The 15,454-nt window shown below is 43.4% G+C and overlaps 2 protein-coding genes across 7 annotated transcripts in view; one reads left to right on the top strand and one right to left on the bottom strand.

The window, feature by feature from the left end:
• Positions 1-8,872, bottom strand: part of NUP88 (nucleoporin 88) — a 22,109-nt gene extending 13,237 nt beyond the window's left edge. The window contains exons 1-5 of one of the 4 annotated variants that reach the window (XM_069603200.1): positions 8,753-8,872; positions 8,056-8,421; positions 5,010-5,179; positions 4,165-4,290; positions 3,270-3,356 (exon numbers count right to left, since the gene is read on the bottom strand). In XM_069603200.1, the coding sequence (XP_069459301.1) occupies positions 3,270-3,356; positions 4,165-4,290; positions 5,010-5,179; positions 8,056-8,355 (683 nt within the window). In that variant the 5' untranslated portion in view covers positions 8,356-8,421; positions 8,753-8,872. Of the gene's footprint in view, positions 1-3,269; positions 3,357-4,164; positions 4,291-5,009; positions 5,180-8,055; positions 8,546-8,752 lie in introns of all 4 variants that reach the window. The other 3 variants (XM_069603201.1, XM_069603202.1, XM_069603203.1) reach the window with 3 other exon arrangements.
• RPAIN (RPA interacting protein) lies at positions 8,580-15,454 on the top strand. Of its 3 annotated transcripts, none has more exons than XR_011259824.1 (7): positions 8,580-9,052; positions 10,189-10,359; positions 11,785-11,845; positions 13,592-13,757; positions 13,851-13,914; positions 14,899-15,039; positions 15,304-15,454. XR_011259824.1 is itself a non-coding variant. In XM_069603209.1 (7 exons), the coding sequence occupies exons 1-7, from the start codon at positions 8,972-8,974 to the stop codon at positions 15,331-15,333; spliced, it is 660 nt and encodes a 219-aa protein (XP_069459310.1). In that variant the 5' UTR covers positions 8,580-8,971; the 3' UTR covers positions 15,334-15,454. The 3 variants fall into 3 exon arrangements, 2 of the variants coding, with proteins under 2 accessions (XP_069459310.1, XP_069459309.1); XM_069603209.1 differs by having other exon boundaries at positions 13,592-13,703; XM_069603208.1 differs by lacking the exon at positions 15,304-15,454 and having other exon boundaries at positions 13,592-13,703; positions 14,899-15,225.

Below are 15,454 nucleotides of genomic sequence, written 5' to 3'. Positions count from 1 at the left end.
ATGAAAACAAAACTTCCAATAACAGCAGGTGGGGTGGAATTTGTATTCAATGGAGTGAGAAGACAAAGTTACGATTATGAAGAATGTTAAACAATGCTGGAAAAGGCTAGTAAGATTAAATGAAAGCAGCAGACCACAGAACTATATAAACTGCTTAAATACACAGTCACACAAATAGTGAAAATACACCCATACAGGCAAGCATCAATACAGAAAAGAAACAGAAGAATACAAAGACTCCATAGTTATTTCTTAGCAGTAGGATGCATTCAGTCCACAAATATTTACTAAGTATCTCCTTTATGCCAGGCACTGTAGGTTCTGGGAAACCTCAGTGAATTAAACAAAGGCCCTGCCCTCTAACGAAAAAGATGTCAACAGAGAAGATACAATCAGATAACATAAAATCAGAAAAAGATGTTATGAAGAAAAATAAAGCAGGGGAAGGGGGTGCTGATGGAGGTGCTACTTCAGGTGACCTGGGAAAGGCTCTGATAAGGTGATATTTGAGCAAAGATTTGAAGGAAGTAAGGCAGTGAGTCTGTGGTTATGTGGAGCAGTAGTTAAGGAGGAGTAGTTGAGGCAGACTGTGAGGAACTGCAAGAAGGCTGAGTGGCTGGAGCTCAGAGCCAAGGCGGTAGGAGGACTGAGGCGGAAGCGTGCAGTAAGCGGGCAGACCCGTAGGCCTTCAGGCCATGGCCTCTCTAGGAAGTGAAGTATGGAGAGTAGGGAAGTAGAATTACCTGATTTATATCAAAAGCAGCACTCCGGTGCAATATTATGATCACACTATAGGAAATTTTATATTTCATTTTCTTAATACTTTTCTCCAGTTTTCCCTATTTTCTACAAAAATATACATTACCTTTATAATCAGGAAAAATAAATGATAAAACATGCTATTTTATTATTTTAAAAATTTTCTATAATTGGTTTTTCAAAAAGATTCAGTTTAATACAAAGGTAATGAACATGGTTAAAATAAAACCACAATTTCATACAGCTTTTGAGACAGTCAACATCATTCCAAGGTGTGATAAGTACATCTTAGTTCCTTTATTACGTGGAAAGGTATATGGTATTGTGAAGTGAAGTCACTCAGTCGTGTCCGACTCTTTGTGATCCCGTGGACTGTAGCCTACCAAGTTCCTCTGTCCATGGAATTCTCCAGGCAAGAATACTGGAGTGGGTTGCCATTTCCTTCTCCAGGGGATCTTCCCGACACAGGGAATGAACCCGGGTTTCCCACATTGGAGGCAGACGCTTTAACTTCTAAGCCACCAGGGAAACCCTCAAAGATTGTATCAAATTTCTCCGTCCATGGGATTTTCCAGGCAAGAGTGCTGGAGTGGATTGCCATTTCTTTCTCCAGAGGATCTTCCTGACCCAGGAATCAAACCCGGGTCTCCTGCATTCCAGGCAGACGCTTTACCATCTGGCCACCATGAGGAATCCTCAAATCCAGCCTAAAAGAACTGCCTGAGAGTTAAACTAAACAATTAGGACAATGACTGGAAACAAACAGACACATCGGTTATTTCAAAAAGACCTAAAGCTATCCAAACCTAACTGGGACTTAATACAGTAATATTTCTAATAATAATGATAGAAGATATCAATTAATGAGTACTTATTCTGTGCCATGTTAGGCACTTTCTATGCATGATCTCATTTATTCTGTACAATAATCCAAGTAAATGGTGACTTCTTTTTTTTTAAGTGTTATTTATTTATTTGCTGTGTCAGGTCTTAGTTGTAGCTCGTGGAATCCTTCTTTGCAACGCACAGCCTCTGTAGCTGTGGCACATGCGCTCAGCGGTTGGCTGCACGGGCTTGGATGCTCCATGGCATGCGGGATCTTAGTTCCCTGACTAAGGCCTGAACCTGTGGCCCCCACACTGTGTGTTGGATTCCCAACCACTGGGCCACCAGGGAAGTCCCCAGTGGTCACTACTTTTTACATTCATGGAATATATAGTCATGGAAATGAGACCAAGTGAAACTGAATAACTTGCCAGATGCCACAACTGGTAAGTGGCAGAGCTAAGACTGGAGTACAGGTGCTGACACCAGAGCCAAAGCTCTTAACAACTGTGCTTGCTCTATAGCCTCTCAGCTAGACAGTGAGTCTGGCAAAGGCGGAGAAGCTACGGAAACGCTCTGCCGACACCAGAACAGGACCTAGCAATTCGCAGGTGTTTCCCCATCGTGGAGATGGATGGATGGGGCTTTAGGAAGCTAAGGCTGTATAAGACATGAAAGTCATCTGACTGAAAACTTGCAGTTCTGGGACTAATGAATTAATTAATTCATTAATGAGAATTAATGTGGTCCCAGGCTAGTGGCAACTTCTGACTCCTAACAGAAGCAGAAGAAATTCCTCTCTGGAAGAACATACTCCCAGCTTGGACTCTTGACATTTCCAAACATTAAGATCAAGTAAACACAAGTGCACAATGAGATCAGCAACCACAGGAGGAAGTGGCTGTGATTACAGGACAGGAGGAAGAACAAACACAGATTTAGATCCCCGCCTTGCCAAGACTTCAGATATTGAAACTGTCACATACATAATAGCTATATGTACAATATTCAAAGGAATAACAGCAAAACAAAAATAGACTGTTAGATATGACCATTATGAAGACATGAAAAGAACTAGTTGGAACTTCCAGAAATATTGGTACTACAGGCTTCACTCCACATACACACTGTGGGGTGACAGGATGTGGTAATCACCAGAAAGACTGAGCAGGAGGCCAGAGGAAGGGAGTTTGTAAGTTCAAAGGGTGATTGTTACTGGTCAAACTAGCCAGGAACTTGCTCTGCAGTGGGCAAGAAAACTAACATAAGCCAGGGTCACATGAGAAGCAGAAGGCAGTCTATGGTCCACTCCAGCTTCTGGGGTACAGCAATCTGCTCATCCATACTGAGTGAAAAGCTGGCAGGCCTCCAGCCCAACACTCTCCCCTTCCACTTTTTCTGTGACTTTGAAATATTATAATTCATTCTCTTATTCATGATACAACAGGGACTAAGTTTTGGCTACTCACAGTTTTGAACTTTCTTGAAAAAAGATCAAGCTAGCAGAGTAACTTTCAGATTTGTAACTTCTTATTACCTACTCATATCACCTATTTTTTCTTATTTCTCATATTACCAAAAACCATGCTAAAGTCACCTTTGGAAAATCTTATAATCTTAAAATTGCATTCACAATCCCAATAAACCAATTTTAAAAAAATTTAACGACAGAAATAAAAACTTACCCTTTGTTGAGTATTAGACTTTCCTCTTCTGCTTCTGAAAGTACAATGACCTTAGTCGGCGTCTGGGGCTCACGCAGAGAGTAAATTCTAGCAATCAAAAGAGAAGAAAGCCAGCACTTAAAATTCTCTTTTATTTCCCAAAGTTGCTCCTTCCTTCCCACCCAGTCAGTTTTTGAGAATTTTCCTACCAGTCATTACAACAATTTGCCAAAGATCTGGCTGTTACTGACAAAAGTAGCCTACTTCATTTGTTCTGAAGCAACCCAAAAAGGCTTCCTTGGTACATGAAGAAATAGTCTCTGCCCTTACCAAAATTCCTTATATCAGCCTTCCCCAACCACTGTACTTCAGTTCTTAGCTGTATACACCTTGTCTAGTCATCTCACAAACTTTTTACATAAGGCAGATTCAGAAAGTTAACCGGTAATATCAATCTCTGTAGGACGAGGGCATTTAATCCTAACAACACAAACCTGGAAAGCAGCTTTAGAAATGATCAAATCAAACCTGCTCATTTGACAAATTAGAAACAGATGCCCAAGTTGTTGTTTTTTAACATTCCAAAGACAGAAGTGACATTGGGACAAAGAATTCAAATCTCTCACTTCCCAATTAAATTCTCTTTTTCTCTACGCTGTATCACCTCCAAAAGAGTGAAATGGTAAAACCAGTTTTAGGGAGATTATTTTAATAGTTAGATTGGGAATGGAGAGACTGGAGGCAGAAAGACTAGCTGAGAGGGAACAACAGTAATTAAGACATGTAAGCTAGGGCAGCTGAACACTGCTCCCATGATGGAGAACAGGTTATAGCAGCCATCAGATAGTTTTTCCAAGCTGTTAACTGGCAATTAAGGGAATCTTCCCACTCACAAAACTGTAAGATACAGACTTACCTTATGATGTTGTCTGACGTTAACAGCACTATGTGGGGCTCTAGCATCTCGCTCGGATACCAGGCAGCATGCTTCAGAGTCAGAGAGGTTGAACTGGTGAAAAATCTCTCAGCAACGGGAGTGGTACTAAAATAAAGACAGCAATTTTCCAAAACTTTCTAAAGGAAAACCTATCTCAACGCTTTTTGCTCTTTCCTTTAAATTCCTTTTTCAAACATCTTGCTGAGACAGCATTCAAAGCATCTACCAACCAGTATCAAAGAATCAAATATTTTCTAATCTGTATTTTACAGAGTACCAGTGATTTTAGACAGAGTAACTTATCCTTTTAGTAACTTTGTATAGAAAATACAAAGGCAGTTATTGTCACTCCTATTGTGGATATGAAACAGACTTAGAAAAGAAACATTTTCAAGGAGGCCCAACCTAAGGGTTGTGGAGCTAAAAGTATGTTTCTACCTTATTTTCTTTTCAGATTTTTCACACACTCATTTCTCAAGATTTGTTGACAAAGAAAAAAAAATACAAAACTAAGTTATACTTATGAGAAAACTGTTTGGCTTACAGATAATAACTGCTTTTAAAGCATCTTATTTCAACCTACTTGATAAAACAGCCTGACTTCCAATGAGACAGCAATGTGGTAATCTAAGCAAAATATACATATACTATATATATCATATATACTATAAAAGTCATTATCACAAGAAGCCAATGTGCAGACTAACTACCGTACACTGATGTTTCAATAGTAGCAAACACACCGTAAGAACCACTGATTTTAAGGAATTTTCTGCATGTATTACAAATTATACAGATAATCACTAAATGGAAATACAACTTACCTACAATTCACTGTTGATTTTCCACCTTCAAATTCAGAATTCTTTCCCCATCTTTTAGGTAATTCTAATATCATAAGTCCTTTTATTCCTATAAGTGCTACATGATGTTGTGTTGGGCTTAACAAGACTTGATAGATTTCAAACAGGGGTGGATTTATGCAAAGCAATCTCTGAAAATTAAAGCAAATTGGTCAAAATAGTTCACTTTAATGTAAATATATATGGCAGTTACTCGAAAGCATAGTACCACTTGAGTTTTCTATTAATGTAGGATAAAGAAGCATTCTGGATAAGTACTAACACTTCAGCCATTAACTGATGAAATATTTTTTTAACTGCTTACATTGGAATATTATATAAAATGCATCAGATTTCCCTACTTTGGTCAATACTACATATAATTTCCCTTTTTATGATCAAACTCCAGACTACCACTTTAGCCTCAATTCTCCACCATTCCCCACTTGTACTTTATAATTCCAGATTTCTGGGAAATCAACATGTGTTTCTGTACAACGATCCATCCTGCAATGCCCTCATTTTCTCTTTTTAGCTGGCGTCAGCTAAAACTTTCTTGGAGACTCAGTGTCTATGTACTTTCCTCCCAAAAAATATCTCTGATTTTCTGGCCATGAACCAGTGCATCTTTTCTGTCCTCCTAGAGCACATCCTAAATAATTCTACTGTAGTCCTTTATCACCCTGCATTCCAATTATCCTTTTACTTACTCATCCCATACAACTGTGAATTACTTGAGCTCTGTCTTTCCTGTTATCCTTGGCGTATGTGGCGTGTTGCTAACTTTCAGTACATGTTTTAGTTGACCAGCCAGTTAAGAACTCAGAAGTATTAGTAAATAATTACTATGTTATAAATAGTAAAATAAGATAGTAGCTTCAAGAACTTCTGCAGCAAGTAAAATGCACTTTACCTAGGCAGATTTAGTTATGGAAGAGAGACATTTTCAGGAGGGTTCTGTTAAGTTATATGTCTTGGTATTATATGCCTTCCAAAAAAAACCAAACACTTCTATTTCTTCTCTCATGAGTATCTCAAATTCCCTTTCTTTTCTCTCCACTTTCAGTAATAAACCAAGAGATTACCAATCTATTGCTTATCCTGATGTACAGAGAATCACGTCTGCCAAAATTGTATTAGACAAGACTGTTGAATATAATGTGATTCCAACTAATTGTTACTGATAAGTCTGGGCTTTGTTTTTTGAGTCTTTTGATTGCTTTTGCTTTTAGCTGCCCTTTTCTGATTCTAATCAAATTGCTTTTTTCTCTCATCAATAGTTCGTTCCTCCTTTCCCCCATCTTCTCAATCTTCTACATGATTCTAACGATCTATCTCAAATCAAAGGCCACCTTTCTTTGGCAGAACAATCTCATCACTTTAGGTCACCTGTGGTAATCACAGTATTCTGGTGTTTTTTGTTTGGGGGGTTTTTTGGTTTGGTTTGGTTTTTAAAGTTACTATTCATGCCTTTGATCTGGATTTTGGGGGGGGGTATTTTTTTAATTTGGTTTTTAAAGTTACTATTCATGTTTTTATTTCCTTTAAAGTTGCAACTCATGCTAAGCTGCTTCCTCCTCCAAGTTTTTGGATTTCTGAGGATTGAGGTCATTCAGACAGACATCAATATTGTACTGAGTTCATATGTTCCAGGCACACAGAAGTACTGGGAATACAAAACTAAGTAAGGCAGACAACCCTGCCCTGGTGCCTGCACTCCAGAAAAGAATTCAGGCAATGAATTAACAAATATAAATAATTTAATCATGACTGTGCTAAATTCTGCAGAGAGATATAGGGTGCTATTGTACTGTGTGCCAAACATCTAATAATTACTCTTAACTTAAATTTTAGGACTTCCCTAGTGGGTACAGTGGTTAAGAATCCGCCTGCCAAGGCAGGGGACACAGATTCTTTCCCTGGCCCGGGGAAGATTCCATATGCCTTGGAGCAACTAAGCCTGTGCACCAGAACTGCTGAAGCCCACATGCCCTAGAGCCCCTGGCTCCACAAGTGAAGCCACGGAAATAAGCAGCAGTCCCCACTCTCTGCAACTAGAGAAAGCACAGACAGCAATGAAAACCCAGCACAACCAAAAATAAAAATAAATTTAAAAAAAAAGAACTATATTAAAAAAACTGAAATTTTAAAGTTAGTACACAGTAGGCTCGTGACCTGTTTTCAAAACTGCAGAAACACTGCTAGCACCTTATTCAAATCATTTTTCATCGACAAGGTTCAACCAGCACACAACAGCTGCCATAGGTTAGAATGGGTGCCAAGTTTTCTTATTTTGTAATCTTTAAATGACAAGAATCAGCTTGTTATATGTAAACGCTTCCATAAAGCAATGTTTAATCTCAAGAAGTCTAACACTCTCTGATTACACCGACTTTCACATGCTGCTGGTTTCTCCAAGACAAGCCAGCATCCCTTTCAACTTTGGAGATGGCCTAATTTCCAGAGGATTCCGCCTCCATGTCAGGGAGGAAATCTGGTGCTTTGGAATAGACGATCTGACTTGAGGTTCACAACCACCCCAAGAGAAAGTTAGGATTGGCCCTCTTATTTTATGCAGTGACGCCGTGACACCTGTTTCTCAGGGTCCACCTCCTAAAAATAGCGAATGCACCCACGCTCTCAAGCCCCGTATCCCCGCTGGTACTCTTCAGAGCACCTGCACCACTGATACTTTACTGTGACTCCACGCTCCTTCCCTTCCTCTGAGACCCAGAAAACTTAAGCACCTTGAGCGCATACGTTTCTGTAACAGTGTCCGGCGCGATGTCAGAGTCAATTAACATTTGTGGAAGGAATGAAATACGGGAAGAGAGGCTTCCAAAGGTTCGGCGGCCGTGGTAGAGCGAATGAAAAGGAGACTTCTCCACTAGCTGCTGGGCACCCCCCAAAAAGACGTCTGCTTACGCTCGCATAGCACCTCTCCCACCCAACAGACGAAAAATAGCCAGGATGCGAAGGGGACGAAAACGCTAGCTAAGGGTCGTTTCCCAATTCGGCCTGGCCGTACCTGGTACTGGGAGAGGGAGGGCTCCTCACCAACGCCGCTGGGGCCCCGAAGGCGCACGACTAAGAAGGAGCTGTCTTCTGGGTCCCATAGAAAGAGTTCTCCGCCGAGGCCCAAGACCAGGTTTCTAGTCAGCAACTGAGGAGGCAGCGGCGGCGACGAAGACAATGATGAAGCTGGCTTCTCAGTTTCGGCTGAGCTCTGGTTTTTCAGTCCCTCTCGGAGCCGCAAGAACACGGCGTGGTTGGGCAACCAGGTCTGCCACAGCTCACCGTCCCCCGGGCCTCCTTCGGCGCCCGCCATCTTGAACCCACAGCTCTCGGCGGCCTCGCCGCTGAGCGCAGCCAATCTGCTCCCAGCCGTCCACTGCTTCAGCCAATCATCGAGCAGGCAGGCCGGAAGCACGAGACAGGATTGGGGCGGGGCAAAGGTGAGGGCAACCCATCAGACAGCGTTATCGCCAAAGGAAAGCCAATCACCAGTCAAGCCTATTCTGAAGCCAAAGGGGCGGGAGGAGAAAGTCAACCGGCCAGAACCTGAGTTGAAGCTTCTGGGTTACAGGAAGTCTAGTACGGGGCGGGAAGGGCGTGGGTGAAAACTGAGATCTGCGTATCTAATTGCTTATTGGACATCTCCACCTGGATAAAGCTAGACATCTAATAACTTCCCTCAAAAAATAAAATCTTCCTTCAAGACTTACCTCCTTCAATCTACGTTGGATAGACTTCACAAATGTCACTACTTCAGTCCCTCATCCTGGGGTTGCCCAAATCAGGCTCCGTGTGGGACCCGCCGATAGGAAAACGTTTCCCAGAATTCCCCGGGACCTGGCGCGGTCGGAACCCATGAACTACAACTCCCAGGATCCTGTGCCCCGTTGTGGGTGGGGCTTTCTGGCGACTACTCCCGCGAAAACGAGATGGCAGAGAGGCCTGGGTCTCGGCACCGCTCGCTGTATAAGCTGATGGGCTCGCCGCCTTGGAAAGAGGCTTTCAGGCAGGTGAGTGTGAGATTTGGGAAGCCTTGGCCAGGTTGTCGTCACTCCTCTAGTCCGTCTCAGGAACCGCTCTCCTCCGTAATTTCCCTCCGCCTGGCCGGGTGAAGCAAGAGTCGGTGCAGGTGGATCTCCTGCCTGTAGGTCCGACCCCGGCCACCGTCCGGACACTTTCTGGAGCTTCTGGACCCCTGGGTGTGGCACTAGCCTGGACCGGTCCGGTCCCAGGAAGCCTTCGTTTTGGACTCGTGTGTTTTCAGCGTGAAATGCGGCCGTGACTGCACCTCTGCACCTGCTGTTGTCGGGTCGGTGGGCACCAGAGAGGCACCTTGTGTACTCACCGCAATCTAGAGAGGCGTTATGTCTATTCCAAAGAGAAATAGAATAATTAGTATTTTTTATTCCGGAAATGATTTATCATTCCATTCCAAACGGTTTCTTCTGTGCCTCTGTTACTAAGTCTAGCAGAATTGTAGCATACAGTCAGCACTGACCTATCCTGAACTCAGTCTGGTTCCTGTAAATGCTGTCGCCTGTCGTTTCCGGAATTTAATGTAGTGGATATATCCCAGGAAAATAATCTGATGCTAGAAATGACTGTTGACAGCAGGATTTCTCAACCTTGGCTGTCCACAGTTTGAAGAAGATAGTTCTTCATTGTGGAGTGGGGGGCAGTTCTGGGATTGTACAGCGTTTAACAGCTTCCCTGGCCTCTACAACTAGAGCTGTGACAACCAAAAATGTCTCCAGGCATTGCCATGTGGCCGCTAGGGGAAAAGATTGCCTGAAGCTGAGTAACTGTTTAAGAAGGTGACTACCAGAGCCATATCTAGAGTAGCAAAAATTTGGAAGCAACCTAACTGTCTTGATAGCACAGTGGATGCTGTGCTAATATCACCAACCATTCAGAAGGCTGGCATTGAAGATAGACTGTGAAGTATGTTGATCTGGAAATACATGACCCAAGCATTGTAATTGCACCCGTTGACATACGGGTAAGGACTGGAGAGGAAAGTGCCAAAGTAACAATAGTTAGGGTTAGAGTTTAAATTGTGTGTCTATAAATTTCCTTTAGTGTGTTAACAACTAATCTGAGGGTTTTTTTTTTTTCCCCCCTTTCTCATCTTTCTCCTCTTTCCAAGGGATGCCTGGAGAGAATGAGAAACAGCCGGGACAGGCTCCTGAGCAAATACCGCCAGGCTGGAGGCAGTATGTCAGGAGGCGCTCAGAACACCCTTCTAGTGCAGGAGGTGATGGAAGAAGAGTGGAATGCTTTGCAGTCGGTGGAGAGCTGCCCACAGGCCTGGGCTCAGGTCAGGCTGGATATGTTCCTTTAGCACCGTGAATGGCAGTGTCCTCTCTTCCTGTCTTCCCAACTTCTCTAAATCCAGTCACCTTCCAGCCCCCAATCAGGCCTCTAATGGCCTCTGACCCAAGTTCTTCTACCTTTAACATTAGACTCTTCTAGATCAATTGATGGTCCATAAATTCTAGACTCTCAACCTGCTGCATCACTGTGTCATCAGTTCAGTTCAGTCGTTCGGTTGTGTCCGACTCTTTGCGACCTCATGGACTGCAGCACGCCAGGCTTCCCTGGCCATCACCAACTCCTGGAGCTTGCTCAAACCCATGTCCATTGAGTCAGTGATGCCATGCAACCATCTCATCCTCTGTCTCCCCCTTCTCCTCCTGCCTTCAGTCTTATCCCAGCACTAGGGTCTTTTCCAATGAGTCAGTTCTTCACATCATAATCACTTACAAAACTCAACGGAGAGAAATTTTACTCCATGGCTCCACCCCTGGAACTTTTGATTCAGTAGGCCTGAGCTAGTGATCTCTCTTTTTAAAAAAGGTCTCCAGGAACTTTCTGATTCTAATCTCAGCCAGGGTTGGGAACTGGGTATGCACAGGGAACCATTTACCATGTATCAGGAAAAGCACTGGATTGGAACTCAGTAGTTCTGGAATTCTGTTTTTTTTTTTTTAATATTCATTTGGCTGTGCATCTGCAGCACATGGGATCTTCAGTCTTTCTTGCAGCACGCAGGGTCTTTTAGGTGCAGCATGTGGGATCTAGTTCCCTGATCAGGGATGGAACCTGGGCCCCCTGTGTTGGGAGCACAGAGTCTTAGCCGCTGGACCACCAAGGAAGTCTCAGTAGTTCTGCAGTTCTGATCTTGGTTTTGCTATTGCCTCTTAATTCTGCCTCTTTGAGCTTTAGTTTCCACATTTGTAAAATTGATGATGTTGTTAGTACTGTGAGGACAGTATAAGAAACATGTGGGAAACTGTTCTGAAAACATCAAGGCTCTCTGTAATAAACAGGCATGATTTGGTGCCTGCTATGTGTTCAAGTTACATAGTCACAATTAGTGTTTATAGTAACCCTCTCGGGTGGGTTTTATGTCCACGTTACAGAGGCCCAAAATGAGGCTGACGGTGATTAGAAACTTTCTAGTGGTCACACAGCTTTTTGGCAGAACCATACACTTAGCTGCTACCCTACACTGCCTCCCGCAACTTTGGTGCCGTTGTTTTGTCCCTGGCTGGGTGAATCATTTGTGGATGCTTTCTCAGCATGGCCACGTTACTGCACTGTCAGCACATTCTACGGAAGGACTGGGTTGATTTCTTCAGTTGAATCTGGGTTTTTCAAGCCAGTCTCCAAGTGTGAATCATGTGGGTCTTGTCAGTTGATCGTAACTTCAAATCTCTGATGACCCCACTTTCTCCTGCAGTTGGAGGAGCCGATGGACCTGGCTGTGCTGGAGGAAATCCAACAGGAGCTGATTGATCAAGGTGACGTCTAGGAATAGTTCTTCCTGCCTGTATCTCTAACTGCTCTAATGCTGACCTCATTTCTAAACAGAATGTTTTTAACTCCTTTGTTTCCATCTCTAGTCGTGTATTCAGGGGTCTCTTGTTCTCACTTTAAAGTCTTGGCTGGACTTGGCTGTCCCAGTAACAGAGGAGGCTTCCGGTGTCAGGCCTTGTGCTCAGACCTCTCCTTCTACTGCTCTATCCTCATGACGCCCCATGAGGTAGTATGAGGGGACAGAGGTGTCCTACAGGCTGCATAGCTGGTGGTGGGGTTGGAAAGTAAAATTGATTCTGTGAATCCGGTTCCTGTGTCTATTCAACCCAACAGTACTTCTCTGTTAGTAGATTAACAGTAACCTTGTCCCCTTACAGGAGAGTGCATGATCAGGCCTCTTGTGCTGCCTAACTTCAGTACCTTCTCTCCCATCTGTTCCTTACTGACTCCCCAGGGTCTTGTGACCGTTCCCTTCCTGTAGCATCAGAGAGCCACAGAGTGCTTGATTTAGTACTTCATATAACTAAGTCATTTATTTCACACAGGCCTGTCTTGATGAGGCTCAGTTTATGTCATCTGTTAAAGAGATGACAGACTGCCTCTGTAGTTTAAATAACATGTGTTGAAGACTTAAAGCAGTGCCTGGTATATAAGAAGGCTTTCGATAAATAATTGCTTTTATCTTGAGGATGCAAGAGCATGAACTCTTGACCCAGACGGCCAAAGTTCACTTCTCAGCTTCACCACTTTAACTTGTGTGGCGCTGGGCTCTCCTTGTGCCTGTTTCTTCATCTTTAAAATAAGACTTATAGTGAAGATTAATATATATGTTAAGGACTTTGACACAAAATAAGTGCTATGCGAGTGTTAGTTGTTATGATTGCTGTGTTGACTCCAGTTAAACTGTAGATTCCTTGAATTTTTTTTTTTTTCTCTTTACCCTCACCTGTAAAACCTATCTCAGTGAAAGGACTCACTAAATATTTCTTTTGGGGTGTATTTAATTTAAAAATCCCAAGTGATAAGAATTTGCTGTGTTCTGCCTTACTCAGTCATAATGAACCCTCTGGAATTGGGCTTGGCAAACTCTCCCTTAGGAGCCAGGTTGTAAATGTTTAGCCTGTTGCTACTACTCAGTTTTGCTATTGTAGTGGGAGAACCGTTAGAGCCCATTCATCAACCAAAGGAGAATGGCTGTTCTATTATAACTTTGAAAATGGAAGGTGGGCAGGATACGGCCTGTGGTCTGCTGAGCCCTACTCTGAAGTCTAGACGGTGAGCTCATCAGAAGCAGGGACCAGCCTTTTTCATCTTTGTATTTACCTAGGCCTCCCAAGTCCTAGACCTTTTTACATTATCTGCTAAGTGGATGAACACACATTCTGAACACGGACTGAGTCTGGGGACAGTGGGGAACAGATCGCCTTAGACGTATCCAGGGGGGCCTGGCATCAGAAATATGTGCCTTTGTCAGCTTTCTTCAGCTGCCTGACACTTTTTCAGCTCCCCTCCTGTGGCCTCATCACTTCAAAAGGAAGCAGACAGACAGGAGGGGAAGGATCCAGTAAGAGGAGGCCTGACACAGCAGTGAATATCTAGCGATTGTAGTGTGGTTTTACCCTCATTTGTCTCTTGTGTGGATGAAGCCTTTGAAAATGAATCTTCTAGCACTCGGGACAGGGTGCCCGAAGTGATGCACGGTGCCACTCCAGCTCTCCTTTGCCTTGCAGAACAGTCCATCATCAGTGAGTACGAGAAGAGCTTGCAGTTTGACGAACAGTGTCTCAGTGTCATGCTTGCTGAGTGGGAAGCAAACCCCCTCATCTGTCCCGTGTGTACAAAGTAAGAGTTTTCACAACCTTTTCAGCACTGTTCGTTCCCACCCCCCACTCCAAGGTGAGTGGAACTCCCCCCAACTCTGTGGTCTGGGAAGTGAGGGGATACAGGTTTGCTAGCTGTAATGCTCTGGGATCCCAATTCTGCTTCCAGGTACAACCTGAGGGTAGCAAGCGGACTGGTCGTGTGTCAGTGTGGCCTGTACATCCAGTCTCATGTGAGTGTTCCTCACACAGGTCTTGTGTTACCTCTTCCCACATGTACCTACTTTCCAGTAGCGAGCACAGCTTGTCCCAGCTTCACGTCCAGTTCACACACTGGTAGCTTGAAATTGGTCACAGTGGCAATATGAGACACCATGGAATTGGCAAGCTCCATAAATCAGGGTCTTCCCAGCCCCTCTGCACAAGCCATTTGTGAGGCACTTACGTCTAGGAAGAGAGCCTGGTTTAGTACTGGAAACTCTTGTATCTGATCTGACATGTTGACCTAAAGTTTGCCAGTTGATTAAAAGTGGTGAATTATACAAATGACACACTTTATAGTAAGTTTCAAACATACGTGTTTACTTGCCATTCTTTGAGCCAGAGACTCTGTTGACTGGAGAGCGGAGGTTGTTTTTTGTAAAATTCTCTTAAAGTCTTGTGTTTCCAGTTGTTTCTATAAAGCATCGAGAAGCTGTCTACACTTTAGGATTTTTCCTCCCCATCTTTTACTCTTTTACCTAATTCTTTCTTTTTTTTTAAAGCATCTTTTTGTTTCCTAAACATTCCACTTACTATCACAAAAATGAAACTTTGTTTTATTATTTCATTGGTTTATATAGTATGTAATTAAATCACTCAGTTACAGTAGCAAGTTCAGCAGCAGATATGGGAGCTTGCTGGTTCTGGGTAAGCATACACTTGGCTGGTAGAGGCAGAAACACAGGGAGGTTCCAGAGTCTGAGTGTTCCTGGCACGATGAGCAGCAGTTAGTGTTTTACGGCAGGAGTGGAAGAGCACTGGTTCATTTGGAGAGGCAGCTAGATGGACATTTAAAGAGATCCTCTTAGCACGGTTATAGCGTTTCTAAGGGTCCAAGGAATCAAGCCATCACAGGGAGCCAGTTGTGGATTGGTGTGAGGGGAGGTACAGTTTTTCAAGCTGTTGACTATGAGGCTAGTAAGATTAGGTTATAGTTTAACGTGTCTATTTTTTAGTCTCCGGAGGTGACAGAGCAAAAGCTTCGTGCCTGTTTAGAAGACAGTGTCAGTGAGCACAGTGCACACTGTCCCCACACGCCAGAATTTTCCGTCACTGAGGGGACAGAGGAGAAGTCATGTCTTCTCATGAGCTGTCTGGTAAGCCTACCACGGGAGCCAGTAGTTGACAGTGGGTCAGCGGATGGTTTTATTCCCACCCTGGTAGAAAAGAGGAACTTAGTTGCATAGAAAAGTGATGTCATTTCAGTTAAAAGGCCAACCATCTCCTGAAGGGGGGAAGCACAGAGGCCACCCAGGTCGTGGAAGGAGCAGCTTAAGTGTCATTGCTATCGATGACTTTGAACCATATGCTGAGACTATCTTCGTGACTGGAATAACTAACTTTTTTCTGTTTAAATCCAGGCTTGTGATACTTGGGCTGTGATCCTCTAGGGTCGGTCCCAGTCTTGATGCATGATCTACTGTGTTGGAAGAAAGTCCCATCTTGAGAAGTGGCCTTGTAAATACAAACCTTTTATTTATAACTTATTTAATATTAAAAATTTCAGACTTT

Source organism: Ovis canadensis, chromosome 11 (assembly GCF_042477335.2).
Source record: "Ovis canadensis isolate MfBH-ARS-UI-01 breed Bighorn chromosome 11, ARS-UI_OviCan_v2, whole genome shotgun sequence".
Classification (NCBI taxonomy): Eukaryota; Metazoa; Chordata; class Mammalia; order Artiodactyla; family Bovidae; genus Ovis; species Ovis canadensis.
The sequence above is the reverse complement of the archived record's forward strand: the minus strand, read 5'-3'. Positions and strand labels throughout refer to the sequence as shown.

Bases quoted from the DNA above. Each gene is read 5' to 3' on its own strand.
- RPAIN (XM_069603208.1), top strand. From the start codon at position 8,972: ATGGCAGAGAGGCCTGGGTCTCGGCACCGCTCGCTGTATAAGCTGATG. The intron at 9,053-10,188 runs GTGAGTGTGAGA...CCTCTTTCCAAG, and splicing joins GGAAAGAGGCTTTCAGGCAG to GGATGCCTGGAGAGAATGAG. The intron at 11,846-13,591 runs GTGACGTCTAGG...TTTGCCTTGCAG, and splicing joins ACAGGAGCTGATTGATCAAG to AACAGTCCATCATCAGTGAG.